Raw genomic sequence first — 20,537 nt, 5'->3', positions numbered from 1 at the left:
ATTTCTTCATAGTATCAGAATCTGTCATAGGACGAATGAGAGTTTACACTACTTATCTCGTGATAAAAACTAAGAAAAATATTAACTTGCATGTGAGTAGGGGTGTTGAGAAATAAATCACATATTATCTGTAGACAAGAGATTGGCATGTTTATAAGTAATAGACCTTACTCTCTTATTAAACTTGTTTTATGATACAAGTTAGGTATATAAATTTCTTCAATACGTACGTAATCATCAAATCCATTGTGGCACCAAAGAAGATTTAACATGAAGATCAAACTCATTTGTCCATTGGAATAATCTAAACACACATCCATCGATCACATGTCCCTCTCTCGCCCAGGCATGCATGAAATCATGCTCGAACTGCATTTGGATGAGCACATGAAATTCATCCATAAAGCTAATGATCGGAACCTCTAATAAACCGCATGACTTAACCACATTCAGATGAATCTTATTAATGGATGGTCTATAACGTGAGAGCTTTAACACCAATGCAAATTGAAAATCATCCGCCGCTTTTGTCATTTCAGACTCCATAAAAATGAACCCTGATTCACCATTCACGTCCACGGGATATCGCATAGGAAATTTGAATGAAAATAATCCATGCCTCATAAACGTCTGCGCAAACGACTTCTTGCCAACAGCTCCACTATCCAAGCCCACGGTGTAGAGGATACCAATGGGGGAGGGGGTGTCGCCATGGGCAAGCCCTAGCATTGAAAATGAAAAAGATGTCCAAAAGGTAACTCCAAAAATTTCGAAACTCACAGACGTTGCACTCTAAGAATAGTTTATGTTATAAGATGATATTTTATGAAATAAAATGGATTAATGAATGAAAAAAATGAAAAGGAAAAGAACGAAAGAAATGAATTATAAAGGAAAGGAAAAGAAAGGGTTAAAAAGAAATGAATGTTTTAATATATGAAGCTACGTAACGGTCATAACTGATGAATGAATGATGATACTAATGGACTAGGTAAATTACAATACCAGGTAAGTACTAATTGTAGTGTACCTAGTGTTGTCCCCTGATTGAGGGATTCCTAACCCATGGCCACGGGCAGTGTTGGGTTCAAAAGACTGCTAACCCCAAAATACAGGTGTAATAGTGTATACTAGCCAAAGGAAAAGAGATAAAAGTAATTGGATGTATGAAATGTTTTAATTTTATCATTAAGGAATATACAAGATGGGTAATATTTTAAGGAATAAAAGCTTTTTTAAAAGAAAAACTCCACCTTGTATTGTTTTCAAAGAAATAAAAAGTTTTATGTAAAGTATGTAGAGGAATGATAAATGCATAAATGAAACTTATGTTAGTATATTTTGATAGTATGAAGTAATGCTTATTGAGTTGTCAACTAATTTTGTTTTTATGTGTACCCCACCTAGAAATGAAATAAGGCCGAAGCGTCAGGATGAACATGGCCTAAAAAAGAGGTGACAGAAACCTAGGCATTTTATGTAATGTATGAAATCACATTTTGTAAAATGGACTTTGTAATTTAATCAAGTGGATTTTGATGCAAAACTCTCTTTTTGATTTATAAATGGAACTTTCAAATTTTAATTGAAGAATATTTTATATCTTGGGAAGGAAATTGAAAAGTTTTAAAATGTTCAGTAATTCCCGTCTTTTTTTTTTTAAATTAGTTTTTAAAGTTCCACCACAAGGACGGTCATTATATCTAAAACTGCAAATATCATCTCTCGAAAGATAAATGAAAGAGAAAAAATTGAAAAAAAGTATTATAAAGTTATAATATTGTTATAATATATTTTTTAATATTATTTTTATTTCAATATTTTTTAGAAGTTTTGAGAAACTGTAATGATTAAATGAAAAGGTTAAAAATTTAAAATTAAAAAGTATTTATATTTAAATGATATTTGGATGTTGAGACGAAATAATATTAATTCCATCTCAACATTCAGACAGGCCTAAGATTTCTAAAATCTCCAAGTTCTAATCTTTTTTTTAAAATAAAAAACACCCTACTTATTTTTCAAACGTAACCATCCATCTACACAAAACCATGTGGATGATTCGACCATCCCTAAAATCCCAATAACAAAACAGAACTTGAGTTTTAGTTCAATTAATTGAAGTTAATAGCCAAGGGCCTTATGCCGAATGGCACCACCCATGATTCTTAGCTGTCATTGGGTACATGGTTGGGGGGTTCAAACTACCCCCGGCTACTAGGGCTGATAGCCTTAAATCCCTCAAGAAAATTGCCTAGAAAAATAAACGAAGTGAAACATCTTTGTTACATAAGGTTTTTGCTAACGATATAATTGTATATTTGATAAGTTTTTAATGATGTAATTGTATAATTGATGTTTATATATATATATATATATATATATATATATATATAAGTCAGTGTGTTAATACACAACTAATAATGAGACCCATTATAACTTAAAAAAAAAAAATTAATACAATTATTTTTTTAACATAACTGATGTGGAAAATCTCCACTTCAGCAGTGTGTTGGGTGTGTTAAATAAATTTTTTCATAATTTGTGGCCTATGCCTATTTATTGTGAGAAAAAAGAGTAAGAGAAGCCAAAGCAACATTGTTGTTGCTGTACATAAAACCTTTCAATGTGGTAAATTTTTATATGAGAAATATTTGGAAGCATCAAGCATTCAATATGTGATTATTAATGGCGATGGCGAAGAAGTGTTGGCTGCAATCTTCCATCTTGGCCGCTACATACAGTCATAAAGTATGCAAACACCGTACAATCACTTTAAAAAATAATAAAATCTATTATTAAAAAATTAATTTTTTTTTAATTTAATTCTCATATTAATTCATTTTTTTTTAAATAATTGCCTGACGTTTGCATACTCACGACTACAAGTATGATTTCTCTTTCTACATTGGTTTGTAAATGTTCAAACTCTAATCGGGTAGTTGGTTTGAGCCTGCTAATAATGCTCTCAACTAACTAATTTCTCTTCACTTTGTTTTTCTATGGCTGACCTTTTGTTCTATTTACTCTGAAGTTCTGCATGTAATCAAAACTCTGCTGACTGACATCATGATTTGAGCTGTGCAAGAACTTGATAAATTACAAAATAAAACCAAGTATAAAATTACAATATCAGCCCAAACTAGGTGGGTTGATGAATGGGGATGAATAAAATTGATGAATGGGGATTAAAAAATGAAGAGAAATTTCCTAAAACACTTAAATCAAATCAATGATGGATTTGGCCAAGCCATTGAAGAGGACCCAAATAATCCTCGCAGCCATTCTTGCTTCTGAAGCCCTAATAACCTGACCCCACTAAATCTCAGGTAATGGGCAAAAAGATCCAATATTTCTTGTTTTTTGTGGTTTTTTTTTTGGGTAAAACCAGCAACTAGATCTCATATTTCTTAGGCTGGCGCCACTGAGCTATAGTTCTGGCCAATGAGCCGACGAATGAGACTTTGGGAGGAGCTCCTTTCTTCCCATATAAATGCTTTCCTCCCAAGTCCGTAAAAACTGGACCCATATCCTTGCTTCTGTCAATCTGCAAGAGCACATAGAATCACTACTGTTCAGAAATTTGGCAAAAACAACTATGACTAATATAAGGGTTGATTCATAGTTTAACTCCAATGTTCTTTTTTTCCCTTTTTTCAACCCTCTAAAACTAATAAAGTTTCGATATATAGGGGGGAGGGAAAACAATTGAGATGTACCAAAATGAAATAAAACCATAAATGACTCTTCAGCTTTTCCAATTTACCTCGAAAATCTTCCGGAGTGGTTTACAGTTAGAAAACAAAATGAATAAATAAAAATAAAAACTACTCCAAAAAAACAGAACATATGGATGTCAAAAACATAACAAGAAGGGAATACTTTTCATCTCTTGGCCCTTGGTAAAATCCACTTCTGTATATACCCTCCTAAGCACTACTGGCATTACATGAAAATGAAGATAAGCATATATTCATCATATTGAGCAGCTTTCAAGATCTTTCATTTTACAAAAGGTCATAAAACGAAATACTATTCGACTGGAGAAAAACATGTTTTTGGAATCAACTGTAGACCTTAGCCAGCTTACCTTGCTTATCTTTCCATTCTTTAAATGATATCGGATACCAGACCAATTGATAGACTGAGAAAAATGAGAACGAAATGCAGATATAGTGTATAAAAAGTTATCCACTAGCATCGCAATGAATACCTGCTTGATTGGAAAAAGTTCAATTACATTAGTAACTGCTCATCATCACCACGATGTACAAGGTCAAGCAAATGAAATTGGGGTTTTTTTTTTTTCGGGTGCTCATGTTCAGGGATACCAGCTTGCAATTACTGTTTCTGAAAGGAGTTAAAAGTACTTACACGACCCCATTTGTAAGAAGCAAGTGAAAGTCGGGGTGCCTCGGGGGATAGCATGTTGCACAGGTGAACCTCTATCCTTGTCAAATTCCACATCGAAAGAAGTTCTATTGCAGTGCATGTGGCTAGGCAGCTTACTAGTAACAAACCTGAAAAAAACAGCTGTTATATTGTTTTTTCACAGAGACAAGTCCAATTTTCAGATTAAAAATGCACGCTTTTCACAAGCATTAATAGTGCACTTCTATTCCTTGAAGTAGGTAACACAAATATTTTATCAAGAATTGCAATATGAAAGTGTGAAACTAAATTGGGTGCCACTTTGATTGGAAATAAAAGATTTAGGGTGTGTTTGGGTAGTGAGATCACTTCACTACTATTAATTATTTTATCATTACTTTTTTACCTACTTTTCACTATTTTTTTACTACTATTCACTACTATTCAATATTTAATCATTACATTTTCACTATTATTCACAGATCATCTGAGATCGCCTCACCACCCAAACACCCTTAAATTGAAATTTCAGGTTGCAATAAGACAATAACTACACTACCCGTGAATGCAACTGAGAATGTAAGACTTAGTAGTCAAGAACTACAATATAAACAAAGTAGGAATGTGGGGCAATTTTTCCTATAGAGTGAATAAATTAGAAATCCTACTTTTACCAATCCAGCATTAATGGTTATTAATGTTGGAAACTCTACCATGGAATGATTGTACAAATTAACAATATGAAACATTTGAGCAACAAAACTTCATCCTGCAAGGAAGATCCTGCAAGTTGATCTGATCTAATCAACACTAACAACCTACCTAAAAAGGCAAAGTAGTGTGCTTACCACCAGAAGTCAAGGTAGTTTCCTCAAGCGAATACCCTTTAATGTAAACTCTAAGTGCTGCTGTGATATGAATCATAGACATAAAGTACGGTGCAACAAATCCCCATGACAGGTAGCAGTGGGAAGTAAACAAAGCACGATTCATTATCCAGTTAACCTTTGTCGTATATGACTCCAAAACAAACGTTTGCTTCCTCAAGTAATTCCAATACCTACACAAGAAGCCAAGAATAAAAACATGGAAAGGAGTGAAATAGACTTAGAGTTTACCAAGTGAAGATTACAAACCTTGAGAAAGTAAGATCGCTCGCAAGGGGGTGAGGAAATACGGCAACAGGAGGCGATGTAATGAGCCTCTTATGAGCCCCTGGGAAGGAAAAACATCAACAATCAAACATATAGCCACTCTGCATCGTGTTGGATAGAAAATTAACACAGCCATGCCCAACAATTGATGAGAGCCATAGTCTGGAACCTTGTCAAAGCTCACCAAACTCGTGGGAGAACAAAGTTAAGAACACTTTGACACTTCAACCACCAAAACTATATACACGGCGGATATGGAGTAACTTATCAGGAATAAAATGTCTGATAACGACCAGGATTTCCAACATGACATTAAGTAGTGGATTGAAAAACCTAGGATTTAAGTAGAAGCACTACAAAACAGAAGTCTCATTTCAGTGCTTTCACGTGCGCACACCAAATTGATAGAAACAAATTTGGTGTGTGCACGAAGTGATCTGAACAGCCGCTACAAAATCAAGGTTTGTGTAGATAAACAATTCAGAGTATAAAATGAGCTGCCATGAGAAAATAGTAATATTACTGATTTGTTCAATACCAGATATAGCTGCAAGAGTCATATCATCAGAGTATCCACCATCTCGAAGTCCAGAGACTACACCATAGCGATCGAGTCTAAAATCATCGGCATGCATCTGCAAACAATGTAAAACTGTTAGAATATCTGAATTGTGTGAATGCAGCACCAATAGAGTAGTATTTGCTTACCATCATGCACCCTCCCCACAGAAAGAATGTTTTCCCACCAGTAGCAAATCCCATCGAACAAGGCTGTTAGAGGGAAAATATATGTCAGATATGCATGGTTTGAAGAATTCAATAACAAAAGCTGACAACGGGATGTGTTATCTATATCTCCCCACTACTGCAGACGACTAGTCATTGACATTCAAAAGCCCTATCTCAGTATTGTGATAAAAATATTCAAGAAAACCCCCGCCAGACAAAATTTATTATGATAATTGGTTATTCTCTTGCTACTTGAAGTTCATAAGAGAAAAAGGAGCTAGTTTTGAGACAGTTTCTGGGACAGATGACTGCGAAATTGTAGCAATAAATCAGAATGACAGACATTCCCTTAAATATTTGTTATGACCAGTTGTTCACTTATGCTGCCAGAAATGTTTTGTAGCAAAACATAACCACAACACACTAACATATGGGCCCCAAACACTCACAATAGGGTAGGTCTAAGAATTCAGAAACAGGACAACCCCACTTGTCTACCATGTAGTGGTTCCTAAAGAGTAGAAAATCAAGAGATGATAAAATGAGAGACCATCTTCCAAGACATTAAAATACAATTAGAATTTCTGAATCAGCCCCATCACAACATTTGGACATTATGCACCTCGGCTATAATTAATTTTCTTTTAGGTAGGACAAGCAAACCCAGGCTGAGGTTTACATTTTCAGGTTACATGTACAGCCATATTGAAATAAAGGCAGCCCTACCATAAAGTACAAAACATGACAAGACATGTGCGTATACATACATTAAGAAGCTTTTTTTTTTTTTTTTTTTTTTTATAAGTAACACATACATTAAGAAGCTTGGGAAAAAGAATACATAAATGAGGAACTCATAGATAAAGCCCTACCATATGGTATTCATAGATGCAGTAACTCCCTAAACTTCCCGAGGGTAAATCCAGGGGGTATCCAGTTTGAATGAATATCTATAATCAAGAAAAATGGAGTTAAGTACATAAAAAAAGTATATATCCACAGTTTAGACAAATGCAATCACAAGCATAAAGAATTACACCTATATGAACTAACAACTATACAACAAATCCACTAAAATCACCCGGAATTCAAATATAGGGCATTATGTAGGTAGATTGCAAAATCATACATCAGGATTCTTTTCCATCTCAGCAGTGAGGGCTCCAATTGAACCAGGATGCAGCCTAACATCATCATCCAAAAATAATACATACTTGGTCTCATTATGCATTTTCTCCACTCCAACCTGCACGATAGCGTTATATTATATATGACTGAGTGCTCTCAATATACTATGCATTCACTTTGACATTGGCAAAGGCTATATGCCAAGTTGTAAACTTGTTCCATACCAACTGATTATGAATTTTCTGACTACAAGTCGTTGATAACCCAGCTACAATAACCTTAGCATCAACTTCATCCTGTGCATAATAAACATGCATACAAGTAAGGAAGGATAGCCATGGACAAATTCACGAGGCACCCATGTATTCATTAAAGATATTAAAATACAAGGTTTTATATTATGTATCCAATCACTGAGTATTCTGGGAGTTTTCTCGATAGAGCCAGAGCCAATGCAAAGAGAGAAGCATATAAAACTCGTGGAATATGTACCTTGAAATCTGATATTAACAAAGATACGGCATGGTAAGCAGGGTCATCTATGCTTTCCACCACAAAAAGAAATTCTACAGGACCGCCATAAAGAGAAGTGATCTGCATGCATTCATGAGATGGGGCAATGTAAACACTGCTTCAGATGAATATTATATTTGCAATTAGAGGGGAAAGCTTCAATGTAAACTGTAGATATAAAGTTTCTTATAGGTAAAATGTAAATGTAAAATAAGTACAAGGATTCTAAATGTAAGTATTTAAGAAGAAAATAAAACAGGAAACATAGTTAACATGCCCAAGAAGAAAGTGAACAGAAATAATCCTTTGCCCATACAAAGTGACAGCAGGGATGTGTGCAGATGTGTGATATTTTGTTTATCTTGACTAATTCATTTTCCATTTTGTTTTGAGAAAAACAAAGGGCACTTGTTTAATAAAAAGCACACACTTACTTATCAAGAAATTAAAAGCACACACTAAAAATGCAACAATAAGAGAATCACCTGACTTCTCCAATTGTGTAGATTGTGTTCTCCAAAACCCTTTAAAGGCATAACAACAGACACTCTGGGCAGATTGACCTGCCTCGAGTGCTCAAGTTCATTAACATCATGATAAAGAAAGGCAAAGCTATTACCATGCCGTACACTATCCTTCATTTGATTGATCTCTCTATTCCTGCAAGAAAGAAGATGTTGGAGATACCTCAAATAGAAACTATAGGTTCTCTTTTTTTTTTTTTTTTTACAAGTAAGAATTTTATTAAAGAAATCTAGGCAATGCCCAATGCCCAAATAGAAATGATAAGTTTTCATGTTAAATGATAATAGGTATTTAAGTATAGAGACTTATAAAAAAAAAAAAAGGTATTTAAGTATAGAGGTCATGTCCCTAAATTCATCAACAAATTTAATCCATTGAATTCAGATACCTGACATAAGCTGCAAAAGCCCACCCAATAGCAAGAGTTAAGCATATTAAGCATCCCTACAGCACAAAAATAGATCCAAATCAATACTAGAGGCTTATGGTAAATTTATCATAAAGCAACGAGAGGATGAGGGATGAACTACCACAATTACAAACAACATATAAAATAAATAAGTAGTCCCCCTATGGATATGCTATAGGTAATCCAAAACTTTATTAAATAACACAAAATGCATGTCCACGTATGAAGGATGTATAAGAGACAGACACTTATTTGTAGTTCCCCAATGGATATTATTGGAGACTGCTACACATTAATAACCATTTCAATACCCAACTTTCGTACAAATTGTACTTTTTGCTGATATACCACGGGTGGAAGTAGACAATCCGTATTGATAGTAGCGAGTATGCAAGACAAATTGTACTTTTTAACCCATGCAGTTTTAACTTTTTTTATCTCCTTGCACATATCCACTGTCATGATATCGGTTTAAACGAAGTTGAGAATCACCTCAGGTATCGAGAACTACAGCAGCAATACCACAACCAACAAACAATTTTAAAAAATAACAACAAAATAAAATGATTATAAAAGGCGACACATTGTCCTTGTGGCGAACCCAATACAAAGTTGACACCAATATCTGTCTCAAAGTTAAAGAAGGCGTTCAAGTACTGCTACCGCTGTAAGATGAGCTATCCAGATCTGAAACTAGTGTAATGAAAAGCTTAACTGCTTCTAAAAAAGAACACACAAATTGTTTAGACCACAGGATAAAGAAAGAAGGTTACTTTCGGTCTCAGCAAGGGGAAAGTGACAAAGTCAACTTTAATCTTCCAAAAATCACAGCTTAGTCAATTAAAAATCCAGGAAAACATAAGAAATAAATAATCCTCCGTTTGTTAGCTGAGAAGATTAAGCAAACAAAAGGAATACATCAGACTGTAATTGTTTGGAAAGAGAAGGAAGAAAACGTACGAAACTGAGCCAAATAAAGCAACTTGGATTCAGTCGGCCAAATAAGGCGATTAGTCTCTCTTCCAGACATGAAACCCACAAAAAAAACACACACGAAAATGACAATTTCCCATCCCTATTCCTCACCCACAAACTTCTCGACAGCCAACCAGTTACGGATCTCAATGGAACACACGAAGTTCAAATGCGAAGCGGAGAGATAAACACACCTGGATCTGAAAAAAAACAGCGAGAGGACTACAGAAGGATGTGCTTAGTGAGAAGAGGAAGGAATCGAAAGCGTCCAATGTAGGCATTGTCGCTCCCACTATCTCTCAATCTCTTCCAAAGATAAATTGCTCTTAACCCCACCGAATATGGCAAAGACAAAGGAAAATACAGCCTTAGATTTCGGCGAAAAGAGTCTTCTCTCTGTCTCCCCCCGTTCTTCAGATCGCCATGGACAGAGGAAGAACAGAGAAAGAGAGAGAGAGGACAGAAGAAGGGACCGTTAGAGGGGTTGTTATTTATAGGTAACAAGAGAGAGAAATGGGGGGAGGAAGGAATGGAAGCGTGTAAGGTGGCACGTGTGGATTAGTGTTTTCCGTTTAGGGAAGATGCTGCTTTGTGATCCGTATCTTCTTCTTCGTTTGCTGTCGCTTTTTGAATTTTTATTACAGGCCTTACCTTTTTGCTTTTGCCAACCTTCTTCTAACTTCTCTCTCTTGTTTGGTTCTGCAATCAAACACCTCTCCAATTTGGCCATGTTTGTTTAGAAAAATTTAGTTACAAATATAACTATATATTAATATGTATATTAATTTAATATGATTAGTTAAAAAATAAATTTTTTTAAAAAATAATATTAATTTAAATTTTAAATATAAAGGAATCAGTATTGGTATGCAGATTAGTACGTGACTTTGCTTGTACGTAACAAAACTCTAATTATTTCTCTATGAATTTTTTTAATTTTATTTTAAAAAAATGTCCCTTCACATGAAGTTTATCACATTTTTCATAGTAGAATTATATCTTATGAAAGAATTGATTTGTATTTCTTGGAATTAATTTGTATAGTTTTAGGACATGAAAATAACTTCTTTTTTTTTTAAATTTGGACAAATTTGATATCCATATAAAAAAATTTAATTTCTAACAACGAACTTTATTATTTTTTAAAAAATATACGTGGACATTACATATCTTGTAATTGATAGAAATTTTGTTACATACAAACGAACGCAATCTGCGTACTAATGTTAATGGTTTCATATTCAAAATTTAAATTGATACTTTTTTAATAAAGTTTACTTTCTGACTAATCACATTAGATAAATACACATATTAATATTAATAAGCAAAATCACTTATAAATAGATTTTTCTCCAATTGATAAAGAATTTACCAATGAAATATACTCATTTCTTTATCATAATATTTATATTCATTTGCATGATTGGACATGTTGACACCAAAATTACTTGATGTACGTCAAACTCTACTCTTTTTTTTTTTTTTAAATGTTGTCTTATGTGTTTTTGGGAACAAATATTTTCAATTATTCTCTTATATTTTATATTTTTAAATATTTCATTTTCAAACATCATTTAAATATAAAATATTTTTTAATTTTAAATCTTAAATTTTTCAATTAATTATTATAATTTTTTCAAACATCATTCAAACGCTATATGATTACTACTATTAATATGTTCCCTCCCACCCTTCAACTTTGTGGATATATTTTTTATTTTTATTTTTTTATGTAAAATAGACTTCATTTTATTTAATGAAACTAAGTTTATAGCTATAATTGATAAATACAAAAGAAAAAAGAAAAAAAAAATCTCATATTACAAGTCAAATTACTCATCTATTTGGAGCTTTCCTACACACAAATTTTTTTGTGACATGTATTGTCTTAACTTTTATAAATTCTCTAATGAGAAAACCTTCTGAGATAAGTAATTATGTAAAAACAGAGATATCAATCTCAAACCTGTGTGGCTCATGCGCGGCTTCTGAGATATGTAATTTTGTTCCTTTGTTATATAAATAAGATGGCATTGGAAAAAGAATAATGCTTATTCCATAAATAAAACCTACCGAAGTTGCCACTAATTTTTTTTTTTTTATTGAGGAAGTATTTTTAAATGATATTGTGAATTTTTTTTAAAAAAATATTTAAAGTTATTAAAAAAGAATTAAAAAAAATTATACTATTAAGTGGCCACCTTCTGTAGAGTTTGTTTATGGAAGTAACAGTATTCATAAATATATATATATATATATATATGAGTGTGTACAGTTTTCCAAAAGAGAAAGAAAGTTGAAACGTGTACGCTAATTGCAAGTGTTAGTCCGGTATTAATATTAAAATATTAATTAATTTATGGTTGAATATTATTAAACATTTATCCAACTTGGGAAGAAACCATGGTTGGACTTTGGGAGAAGCACCAAATTTCCTGACCAAAATAAAATTATGTATGAAATCTACCTTAAGGATTATGGCTGATGTGGATCCGTGGACTGTAATTGGATTCCAAACTATTTTATTTGATGCTCATTTATTTTAAAGACCGTTTGTACCCATTTATTATCTATTAATAAATGGGTGGTGGTAGGGATTTCATTAAGATATAGAAAAATCTAGTTACAAATAGAATTATACATTAATCTGTGTATTAATTTAATGTGATTAGTTAAAAAGTAAATTTTATTTAAAACAGTATTAATTTAAATTTTAAGTATGAATGAATCAATATTGATACACAGATTAGTATGTAATTTTGTTTGTATGTAATAAAACTCTTGAGATATATCTAGCTAGAGTTTACTGTTTTTGTATTTTTAGTTTTTTAGTATTTTTATATCATTTTTTAAATACTTTTAAATATTTAAAAAAATTATAATATTATTAAAAAATAATTTATTAATAATTAAGTTAAAAGAATTTATAAAAAAATTTATTTAAAAACACAAAAAAAAAAGGGGGGGTGGGGGTGGGGGAGCGGGAGCTTAAGCCGGATGCCTATCATTTTCCTTAATAAATTCTAAAATGGTTTACATGAACATGTTACGTGGCAAAGAATGACAAGCAAATGTCCATTGGAATCCACGTGGCTAAAACCAGGTTGACTAGATGCTTCAATTGATTCCCCAATCTGACTAATCTGTGGGCTGTCAATGGCTTTTCATTGACATGACTTAAACACCCTGGTCCTGCCATCAGGTCGACACAGTTTGTACTCAACACTTGAGCCTTGTTTGATTAATTAAAATAAAAAATTTTATCTTATTTTAATTTATTATTACATCTTTTTTAAATTTTTATATAAAATATAATAAATAATTATTATATTTTATATAACTACAAGTATAATTTATCATTAGAGAAAGAAGCATAGTCGAATTACTCTTTAAAAGTAAAATAAATAAAAAAATTTAATAATCGTCTTTACATATTATATATAATTTTTTTATTTTATATTAAATAATTGATAAGTAGAAAAAGATAAATAATTTTTTTAAATAAATAAAAAATATAATATATAATATGTAGAGATTATGAATAGTAAAACTCTTACCACTATATGATAAAAACAAGATATAAATATGGTATATTACACAAAACTCATTATGAAACCTATTATTTACATTGTAGCTACAGTATATATTTAAAGAAATAAGGATATATATTTGAGTTTCAGACTTTTGTACTAAAATTAACCAGGCAATATTTGAGAGAAAATAAGGAATCATATTCCAAATAAGTAAAGACATGACTTGGAAAAGCAAGTTCCATGGCAGGCAATGGGCTGTCAATGACTTGGTTAGCTTAAGATGCTATCACAAGGCATGCAGGCAAGAGAACGTTAGGAGTTTGGAGTTGGAAGGGACCAAGGAATGAATGCATGCATGCATACACAATTACTACGTCACTCACATGGCTTTGACAGCTCAGCTTTCAAAAACCATGTTATCAAGAGATGCTTTGCCACAAGATGTAGGTCCATTCCATCCGCTTGGAGCAACATTTTTCTGGGGGGTCTACCGCCTCATGCATGGTTCGTCATTCTGATTTGGATTACCTCTGTAACCTAACAGTCTTCTTGACTTCATCGTACATATCTTCCTCCTTGAAGTCATACACAGATCGAGTTCGTATATATTTTGCAACCTATTATCTAAAGAAAACTTAATGTATTTAATATTATGAAATCTAGTATATCTCTATTCAAATTGTAAAAATTGTTTGATATGGAAAATTATAGAAAATCTTCTTCCCTTGATTACTACCTTTTTTGAAAATTATTTAAGACTAAACGTGATTTAAGACTCAGAATTAAAGGAAATTTTCTTCTATTTGTATTTCTGCTTAAGCTATTGGTTGCGGCTGGTTTATTTCTTACCTAAACTGACGACATTGCCCAGCTTATGAAAGGAATTTGGTTGGGGACCATATATAGTTGAAGGAGTTATGGTGATTGCCCCTGTCGGAATGCAAAAGGTACACCCTAGCTTTCCTCTGATTGAGATTATCTGCGTGTAATTATTCACCATCAACTTAGTTAAGCCTATGAAAGGAACTTGGTTGGGGACCATGGTTGCAGGAGTGATGGAGATTGCCCCTGTTGGGACGCAAAAGGTACAACCTTTTCTCTCATTGAGATTATGATCTGCTATGAACTCTCTCTCTCCATGTTACTGACCTGCCTGTAAATTTTTGCAGACTACATGTACATGTGTGCAGGGATACTTTTTGTTTCTTTCCATTTAGATTTTCCTAGGGCTCCTTGTATTAGTATTTTATCCCATCTAAAAAGTTGTAATATTTTTATATTTTTACATAAAATATAATAAATAATTTAAAATTTTTAAATCTCAATTTAAAATTTTTAAATCTCAAAATAACAATATGATTTTATTAAACTTTTAATTTTTATCTAAAACTATCTTATCTTATCTGTGAATCCAAATGAACCCTTAAGCTAGTATGAATGTCAAGATTAATGTGGTTAGTTTGGTTGTTGGACTGCACCGAGATCAATTCAATTCAGTTTAATTTTAAATTGAATCTAATATTCAAATATACAACTCTCAAATTACTAAACTCATATCAATTTAACTTTTTTACACGTGAAATCCATAACTTTTTTTAACTTCTCATAAGTAGTACTAAACTCATCATAATATCCAAACTCATCTTAGATCGACATCACAAAACTCACTTCACAATCCTAACGTATTACTATTCATAAATAACTGAACTTAATTTAGCTCAGTTTAATATCCAAACACATCTTAAATAACCTGTGTGCATCTACAAAATAAGAAAATAAATAAATTATATTTTTAATTAAGGTGGCAGGAAGGATATGTATATAATTCTTATAAAATTTAACTTAAAAGTGTTGACCCAGTTATCCTATAACCATATAAATTGGATATTTTGTTAACAATCTAATGACTTGATGGCATATCACCTAGTTTTTCAAATAGAAAATCTGAGTTCAAAATCCTGAATTCCTTGTATTGAAATATAAATCGGATATGAGTTTAAAAATTTTGCATTCACATTATATATATTAAAATCATTGAATTGGGATGATAATTTTTTATTGAATTATTTAAAATATAGTTACAAGAAATGTTTTGTCAAAAACATGTACACTCTTAAATTAGTCAAGCACCCTGTACTTATGCCATGAATTATTGTAGTAGCAACAGCAAACAACGACAAATAATACCTAATACATTTAAGCCTTGAGGGAGGGAAAAAAAAGGAGGATGAACAGTATTAATGAAGCATGTTCTTGCTCAAAATAATAGGGAAGGTGGGGTCATAAATTTGCGAGTAACGTGGATCTCATCTGTTACTACACACCGCTGTATCTGAATCACACACATTCATAATTAAGGAGTCCTCCACATGTCACACCTGTATAACTCAAATTCCATTCCCATTTGTGATGATGGGGAGCCCAAATCCTACAAAAAGCGTGTGGGGGCATATTTGCATTGATTTTCTTTTGGGTTTGGGTGGTACTGCAATCATTTGTCAACTCGAGAGGTCATTTATAGTGTTTGAAAATGGACTGAAAGTGAAATATTTTTCTTTCATCTTTATTTTTTCTCTATATTATAAAGAATATGTGGTCTAGACTATCTAAAATAAAGCAAAGAAAAAAAACCTACGAATACATTAGTCAAGAAAAAAAGGGAAAACAAATTCCTTTCATCAGTTCATGTGATTTGCCTTAATTACAAATTAATCATCTCCATATTAAAACGAAAATTAATTTCTAAGATAATCTTTGTTTTCATCCTTTACATTTAAGATCGAAGATGTTGACATTAAAGCTTTTCCTCCCCAGCCATTAATAGGTTTTGGGTTCCACTCCCCCTCCCACCGTGGCTGTAGGATGACCACAAGCCACCCCCCATATAGGAGGAAGAGACCTTTGCATCCATCCGCCCACGTCGATAACTTAGGTTTGGTTTGTTTTTGCAGATAAGATTAAATGAGATAAATTAAAATTAAAAATAAAATTAAAAATTAAATAATAGATTATTAGAATATATTTTTTTAATATTATTTTCATTTTGAGATTTAAAAAAGTTCAATTTTTTATTTTATTTTGCTAAGAAATTTGAAAAAATCATAATATTTAGATAAGAAGAGATGAATTAAGAAATATTGTGAAAACAAATAATACCTAAATATGTTGACACTTAAATAGATATGAGATATCTAAGTCATATACCTCACATCATACAATTAATATACCTTAAATATTGTGTCATCCAACCATTTAAATCACAAAACAATTGACGAATGGAAAACTAAATTACTTTTAGTTTCTTACATTTTTCTCTTTAAAATTTTCAAATTTTAGGTTTTTGAATTTTCTAATTATTTTTTAATTCTAGGTTACGCCATGTCTAGATATTTTTTATTTTTTAATTCAAGGATGAGATTTTCATTCGAACAAAAAGGGATTGATTGTTTGGAATTGAATGCTTGGAAGCATGACACAAACAGAGGAAGCCATGACCAACAGTTAGGAAATCGAGTGTCATTACTAGCAATTGAGTCCAATCATTTACCCATGTCTTCATGTACTTGTAAAACCTTTTCTATGACCCAAATTCCACCAACATTAAGGATGCCATCAACATGAATATTGAGACTGAATCCATTAATAAAAAGGGAAAATACTTCAACCACAAAAGAAGTATAAAAAAATAAACAACAAATTGATATGATTTGATATTGAACGTTATATTATAAAATTATTTTTATTGTAAAATAAATCTAATATATCTCATGAAATTACGTTAATTTTTAGTTTTATTTTTATATAATCTCTTTATGTTAGTTTTTGAAAAAAAAGGATAGAGACGTAAATGAACAAGAGCTACTTTTTTTTTTCAAGGATTATCGTCCCATAGCAAGTTCTTTTTCGAAATGTGTTTATTTTAAAAATGGGTTGTATCTATTATTTTGAGATAATTGTTTTAATGAATGTCATTTTTTGTAGAGAGAGAGAGAGAGAGAGACCAACACCAAACTTGAGATCAATGGGCTTCTAATTGTGTAGCCCATGATCTCAATGGGCTTTCTGTGGAAAATAAAAAATAAAAAACTATGAGATTTGTTGGACTTTGGAATCCAGCCAATACGCAGGGCACATGGTAAAGGCAAAATGCTACAGATGCACAGCACATAACAGCAAAAGTCAAGTACATCTACTATACATTTTGCAACCAAACATGAACCAAGCAAGCATATAATCTGATATCCTTTTTAAGTCCACTATCTATTTATTTCTATGGGAGGCATGAACATTCCCCAAGTGAGCAAAATCTTAATTCTAATGCAGCTGGGATACTCGTTCAGAATGCTCCCAAGAAGTTAGTTACTCTTTCTGTAAAGAGCACATGGAGGCTGCCAACATCATTTTTGTCCAGACATTTGAGTCCTTTCCCCTTTTTGTGGCAAATAGTATAACGGATTCAGGCAGAGAAAGTTCAAGAAAATAATAGGATGGTCACGACCACCAATAGAGAATCTCTCAGCTTGGGCAAGACCTTGAAAACAAATTCTATCCATAATGCTTAAGTTCTTAACCTTCATCCAACTTATAGCCACAATATAAGGAATGTGGAAGGATGTCCCTTTGAACCACGCCTAATTATACCGTTAGACAAGTCCCCCATGAAAATATCTCCACTAGGAGTCAGAAGACCACCATAACAACTTCTTAGTCTTACATTTGGTGAGGGATGTTGTTTCTAATATCCTTCCAAATAGGATTAGGGCTAAATGACCACTTCAAATTTGTACCCTCAATGATAGTGATTAATTTGGAGTTCTCTTCCTCCCCGAATTCTTGAGGTATAGTCTTAACACCGATAATCATATCATATCATGGATGGATTTGCCTTAACTTACTACAAACCTGAAACCTCCTTTGGGTTTGGTTTTTTGCTTTATGTTTTGGAGATCGGAGAGGATGTCCCTTACTCCATTCATACTGAATAGCGGGACGAGTGAGAAAGACGGTTACTAATACACTGTAAGACTCAGGAATCTCACAGCATAAGATTGAGGAATAAGTTGAAACTTGCCTGCCAAGGGCAAAATCCTACAAGTCCATCGTCTAGCTCTAGCCAATCATTTACACCAGTATTCAACAGTCACACTAGTGCAAACTAGAGGAAATCAATGACACCCCGAATTATCTCATAGGGAATCAATCCAATTTGAACCCCAACATAATACTAAGACTTGACCCTTAGCATTTTCTGCAACCTCACTCATAAAGATACCGTCTTTCCATGCTAGGGGAGAGCCTTAACACGAGCTAGAAACTTATTAATCGATCAAGAATATGGACTTGATATCACCCCCACAAAAGATCGGAATATTTAAGTACCCAACTAGCCCCTCCTTAAGTGTTTACAGAGAACTTTACCCTCCAAACACATTCCTTAATCCATTGTATTGCCTGCTCGGAGAAACCCATCGAGCTCAAGAATTATCATCTCACCAGATTGTATGCTTTAATCAAGTCTGTCTTCAAGGCACAACAAAAAGAACCCTTGTTCCAGTGGTACTAATGCATGAACTCTTGGGGCAAGGTGGCCGATGAGGGTTTCATTGGGTTCAGCCGGGAGGCCAACTGTCTTTTTCATGAAGACTTGGTGACAGAAGACTCAATACCGACTAAAACAATGACACAAAGAAAGGGGAACAAAAAGATCAGACAGATAAAAAGAAAAGAAAAAGACAAAATAAACAAATGCTCAGAATCTATGACAAATACTACAGGTCAGATTGGGCTTCTTTCAGCCATTCGAAAAGAGCAACCCCAAACCCACACACCTTTCTAACAATCTTGCTAAGCAAGGTTGGGCGTGTTTAGCTTCCAAAACTAGAACTACATCATGTTTCGTGTAGCAATAAATCATGCTTGTAGTACACCTTGTTAGAAATTACCAGAAGATGCTAGAAGAATAAACAATTTCCTGAATCAGTGAAAGGAGAAAGCTGGCTAAGTTTTGGTATTGCATTCTTACAAGGAAGCTGGCTAAGTTTTGGTATTGCATTCTTACAAGGAACAGGCAACCAGAGACTCGAAAACTTGTCAAAGCTGCGTCAGAGAAAGCTGGCTAAGTTTTGGTATTGCATTCTTACAAGGAACAGGCAACCAGAGACTCGAAAACTTGTCAAAGCTGCATCTTCTCATATTTCATACGTAAAATAAAAAAAATAAAAAAAGCAAAGGGCAATATCTGGCTATATTTGCAAACAAGTATTGCATACTTTTGAGGATCAACTCGAGGCAGACCATGCTTCATCGTAATAATGCAAGTTGTTGAACGATTAGCATCAGAAAACCTTGCACTAATTTCAAGGTCATGAGGAACAAACAGTTAATTTGTGGACAAAAATAGAAAAAATAACAAGCACAGAAGTTCAAGCTAAATGTAGTTTTAATGGCGATGCGAGAACCAAGGTAATGCTCGCTTCAAAATGCAAAATGTTAGCACAGAGTAGTTTGCCAGCAGTTTGACTGCGAAGATACCAGTCAAACTGAATCAGTGAAAGGAGAAAGCTGGCTAAGTTTTGGTATTGCCTTCTTAGAAGGAACAGGCAATCAGTGACTCGAAAACTTGTCAAAGCTGCATCTTCTCATATGTCATATGTAAAATAAATAAAAAAATAATAAAAAAAAAAAAAAAAGCAAAGGGCAATATCTGGCTATATTTGCAAACAAGTATTGCATACTTTTGAGGATCAACTTGAGGCAGATCATGCTTCATTGTAAAAATGCAAGTTTTTGCACGATTAGCATCAGAAAATCTTACATTAATTTCAAGGTCATGAGGAACACACAGTTAATTTGTGGACAAAAACAGAAAAAATAACAAGCACAGAAGTTCAAGTTAAACGTAGTTTTTATGGTGTTGCAAGAACCAAGGTAATGCTTGCTTCAAAATGCAAAATGTTAGCACGGAGTAGTTTGCCAGCAGTTTGACTGTGAAGGATGATAGCATATGCCAAAGGTTAGTTATTCACTGGAGAGATGTGAAAGGAACATTTATAACTGCATACATCATGAAAACCCTGGAGACATTTGATTTCAAGGACATAGGATCTCATCCAAGGGCATCATGTCGCTTATTGCCAGAGTAACAACTCCAATGGCAAATGTTTCCAATCAAGAAATCAGAGGGGCATTCAAAGTTGCAAA

General features: G+C 33.0%; 1 protein-coding gene across 1 annotated transcript; it reads right to left on the bottom strand.

Moving 5' to 3' along the window:
- Positions 1–3,043: 3,043 nt before the first annotated feature.
- On the bottom strand, positions 3,044–10,354 carry LOC122308185. The gene is made up of 14 exons (XM_043121376.1): positions 9,999–10,354; positions 8,809–8,864; positions 8,381–8,555; positions 7,875–7,976; positions 7,607–7,678; positions 7,384–7,500; positions 7,127–7,204; positions 6,234–6,296; positions 6,064–6,160; positions 5,508–5,586; positions 5,220–5,431; positions 4,375–4,520; positions 4,091–4,213; positions 3,044–3,547 (listed from the first exon to the last, which is right to left on the bottom strand). The coding sequence occupies exons 1-14, from the start codon at positions 10,083–10,085 to the stop codon at positions 3,395–3,397; spliced, it is 1,560 nt and encodes a 519-aa protein (XP_042977310.1). The 5' UTR covers positions 10,086–10,354; the 3' UTR covers positions 3,044–3,394.
- Between the last annotated feature and the right edge of the window lie 10,183 nt (positions 10,355–20,537).

The sequence above is a fragment of the Carya illinoinensis genome, chromosome 4 (assembly GCF_018687715.1).
Source record: "Carya illinoinensis cultivar Pawnee chromosome 4, C.illinoinensisPawnee_v1, whole genome shotgun sequence".
NCBI lineage: Eukaryota > Viridiplantae > Streptophyta > Magnoliopsida > Fagales > Juglandaceae > Carya > Carya illinoinensis.
The sequence above is the reverse complement of the archived record's forward strand: the minus strand, read 5'-3'. Positions and strand labels throughout refer to the sequence as shown.

What these genes read in the sequence shown, in the direction of transcription:
- LOC122308185 (XM_043121376.1), bottom strand. Translation starts at nt 10,085, where the DNA reads ATGCCTACATTGGACGCTTTCGATTCCTTCCTCTTCTCACTAAGCACA. An exon ending in CTTCTTACAAATGGGGTCGT is followed by an intron (nt 4,214 to 4,374) that starts GTAAGTACTTTT and finishes CCAATCAAGCAG; the next exon opens with GTATTCATTGCGATGCTAGT. An exon ending in AGAATGGAAAGATAAGCAAG is followed by an intron (nt 3,548 to 4,090) that starts GTAAGCTGGCTA and finishes GTGCTCTTGCAG; the next exon opens with ATTGACAGAAGCAAGGATAT.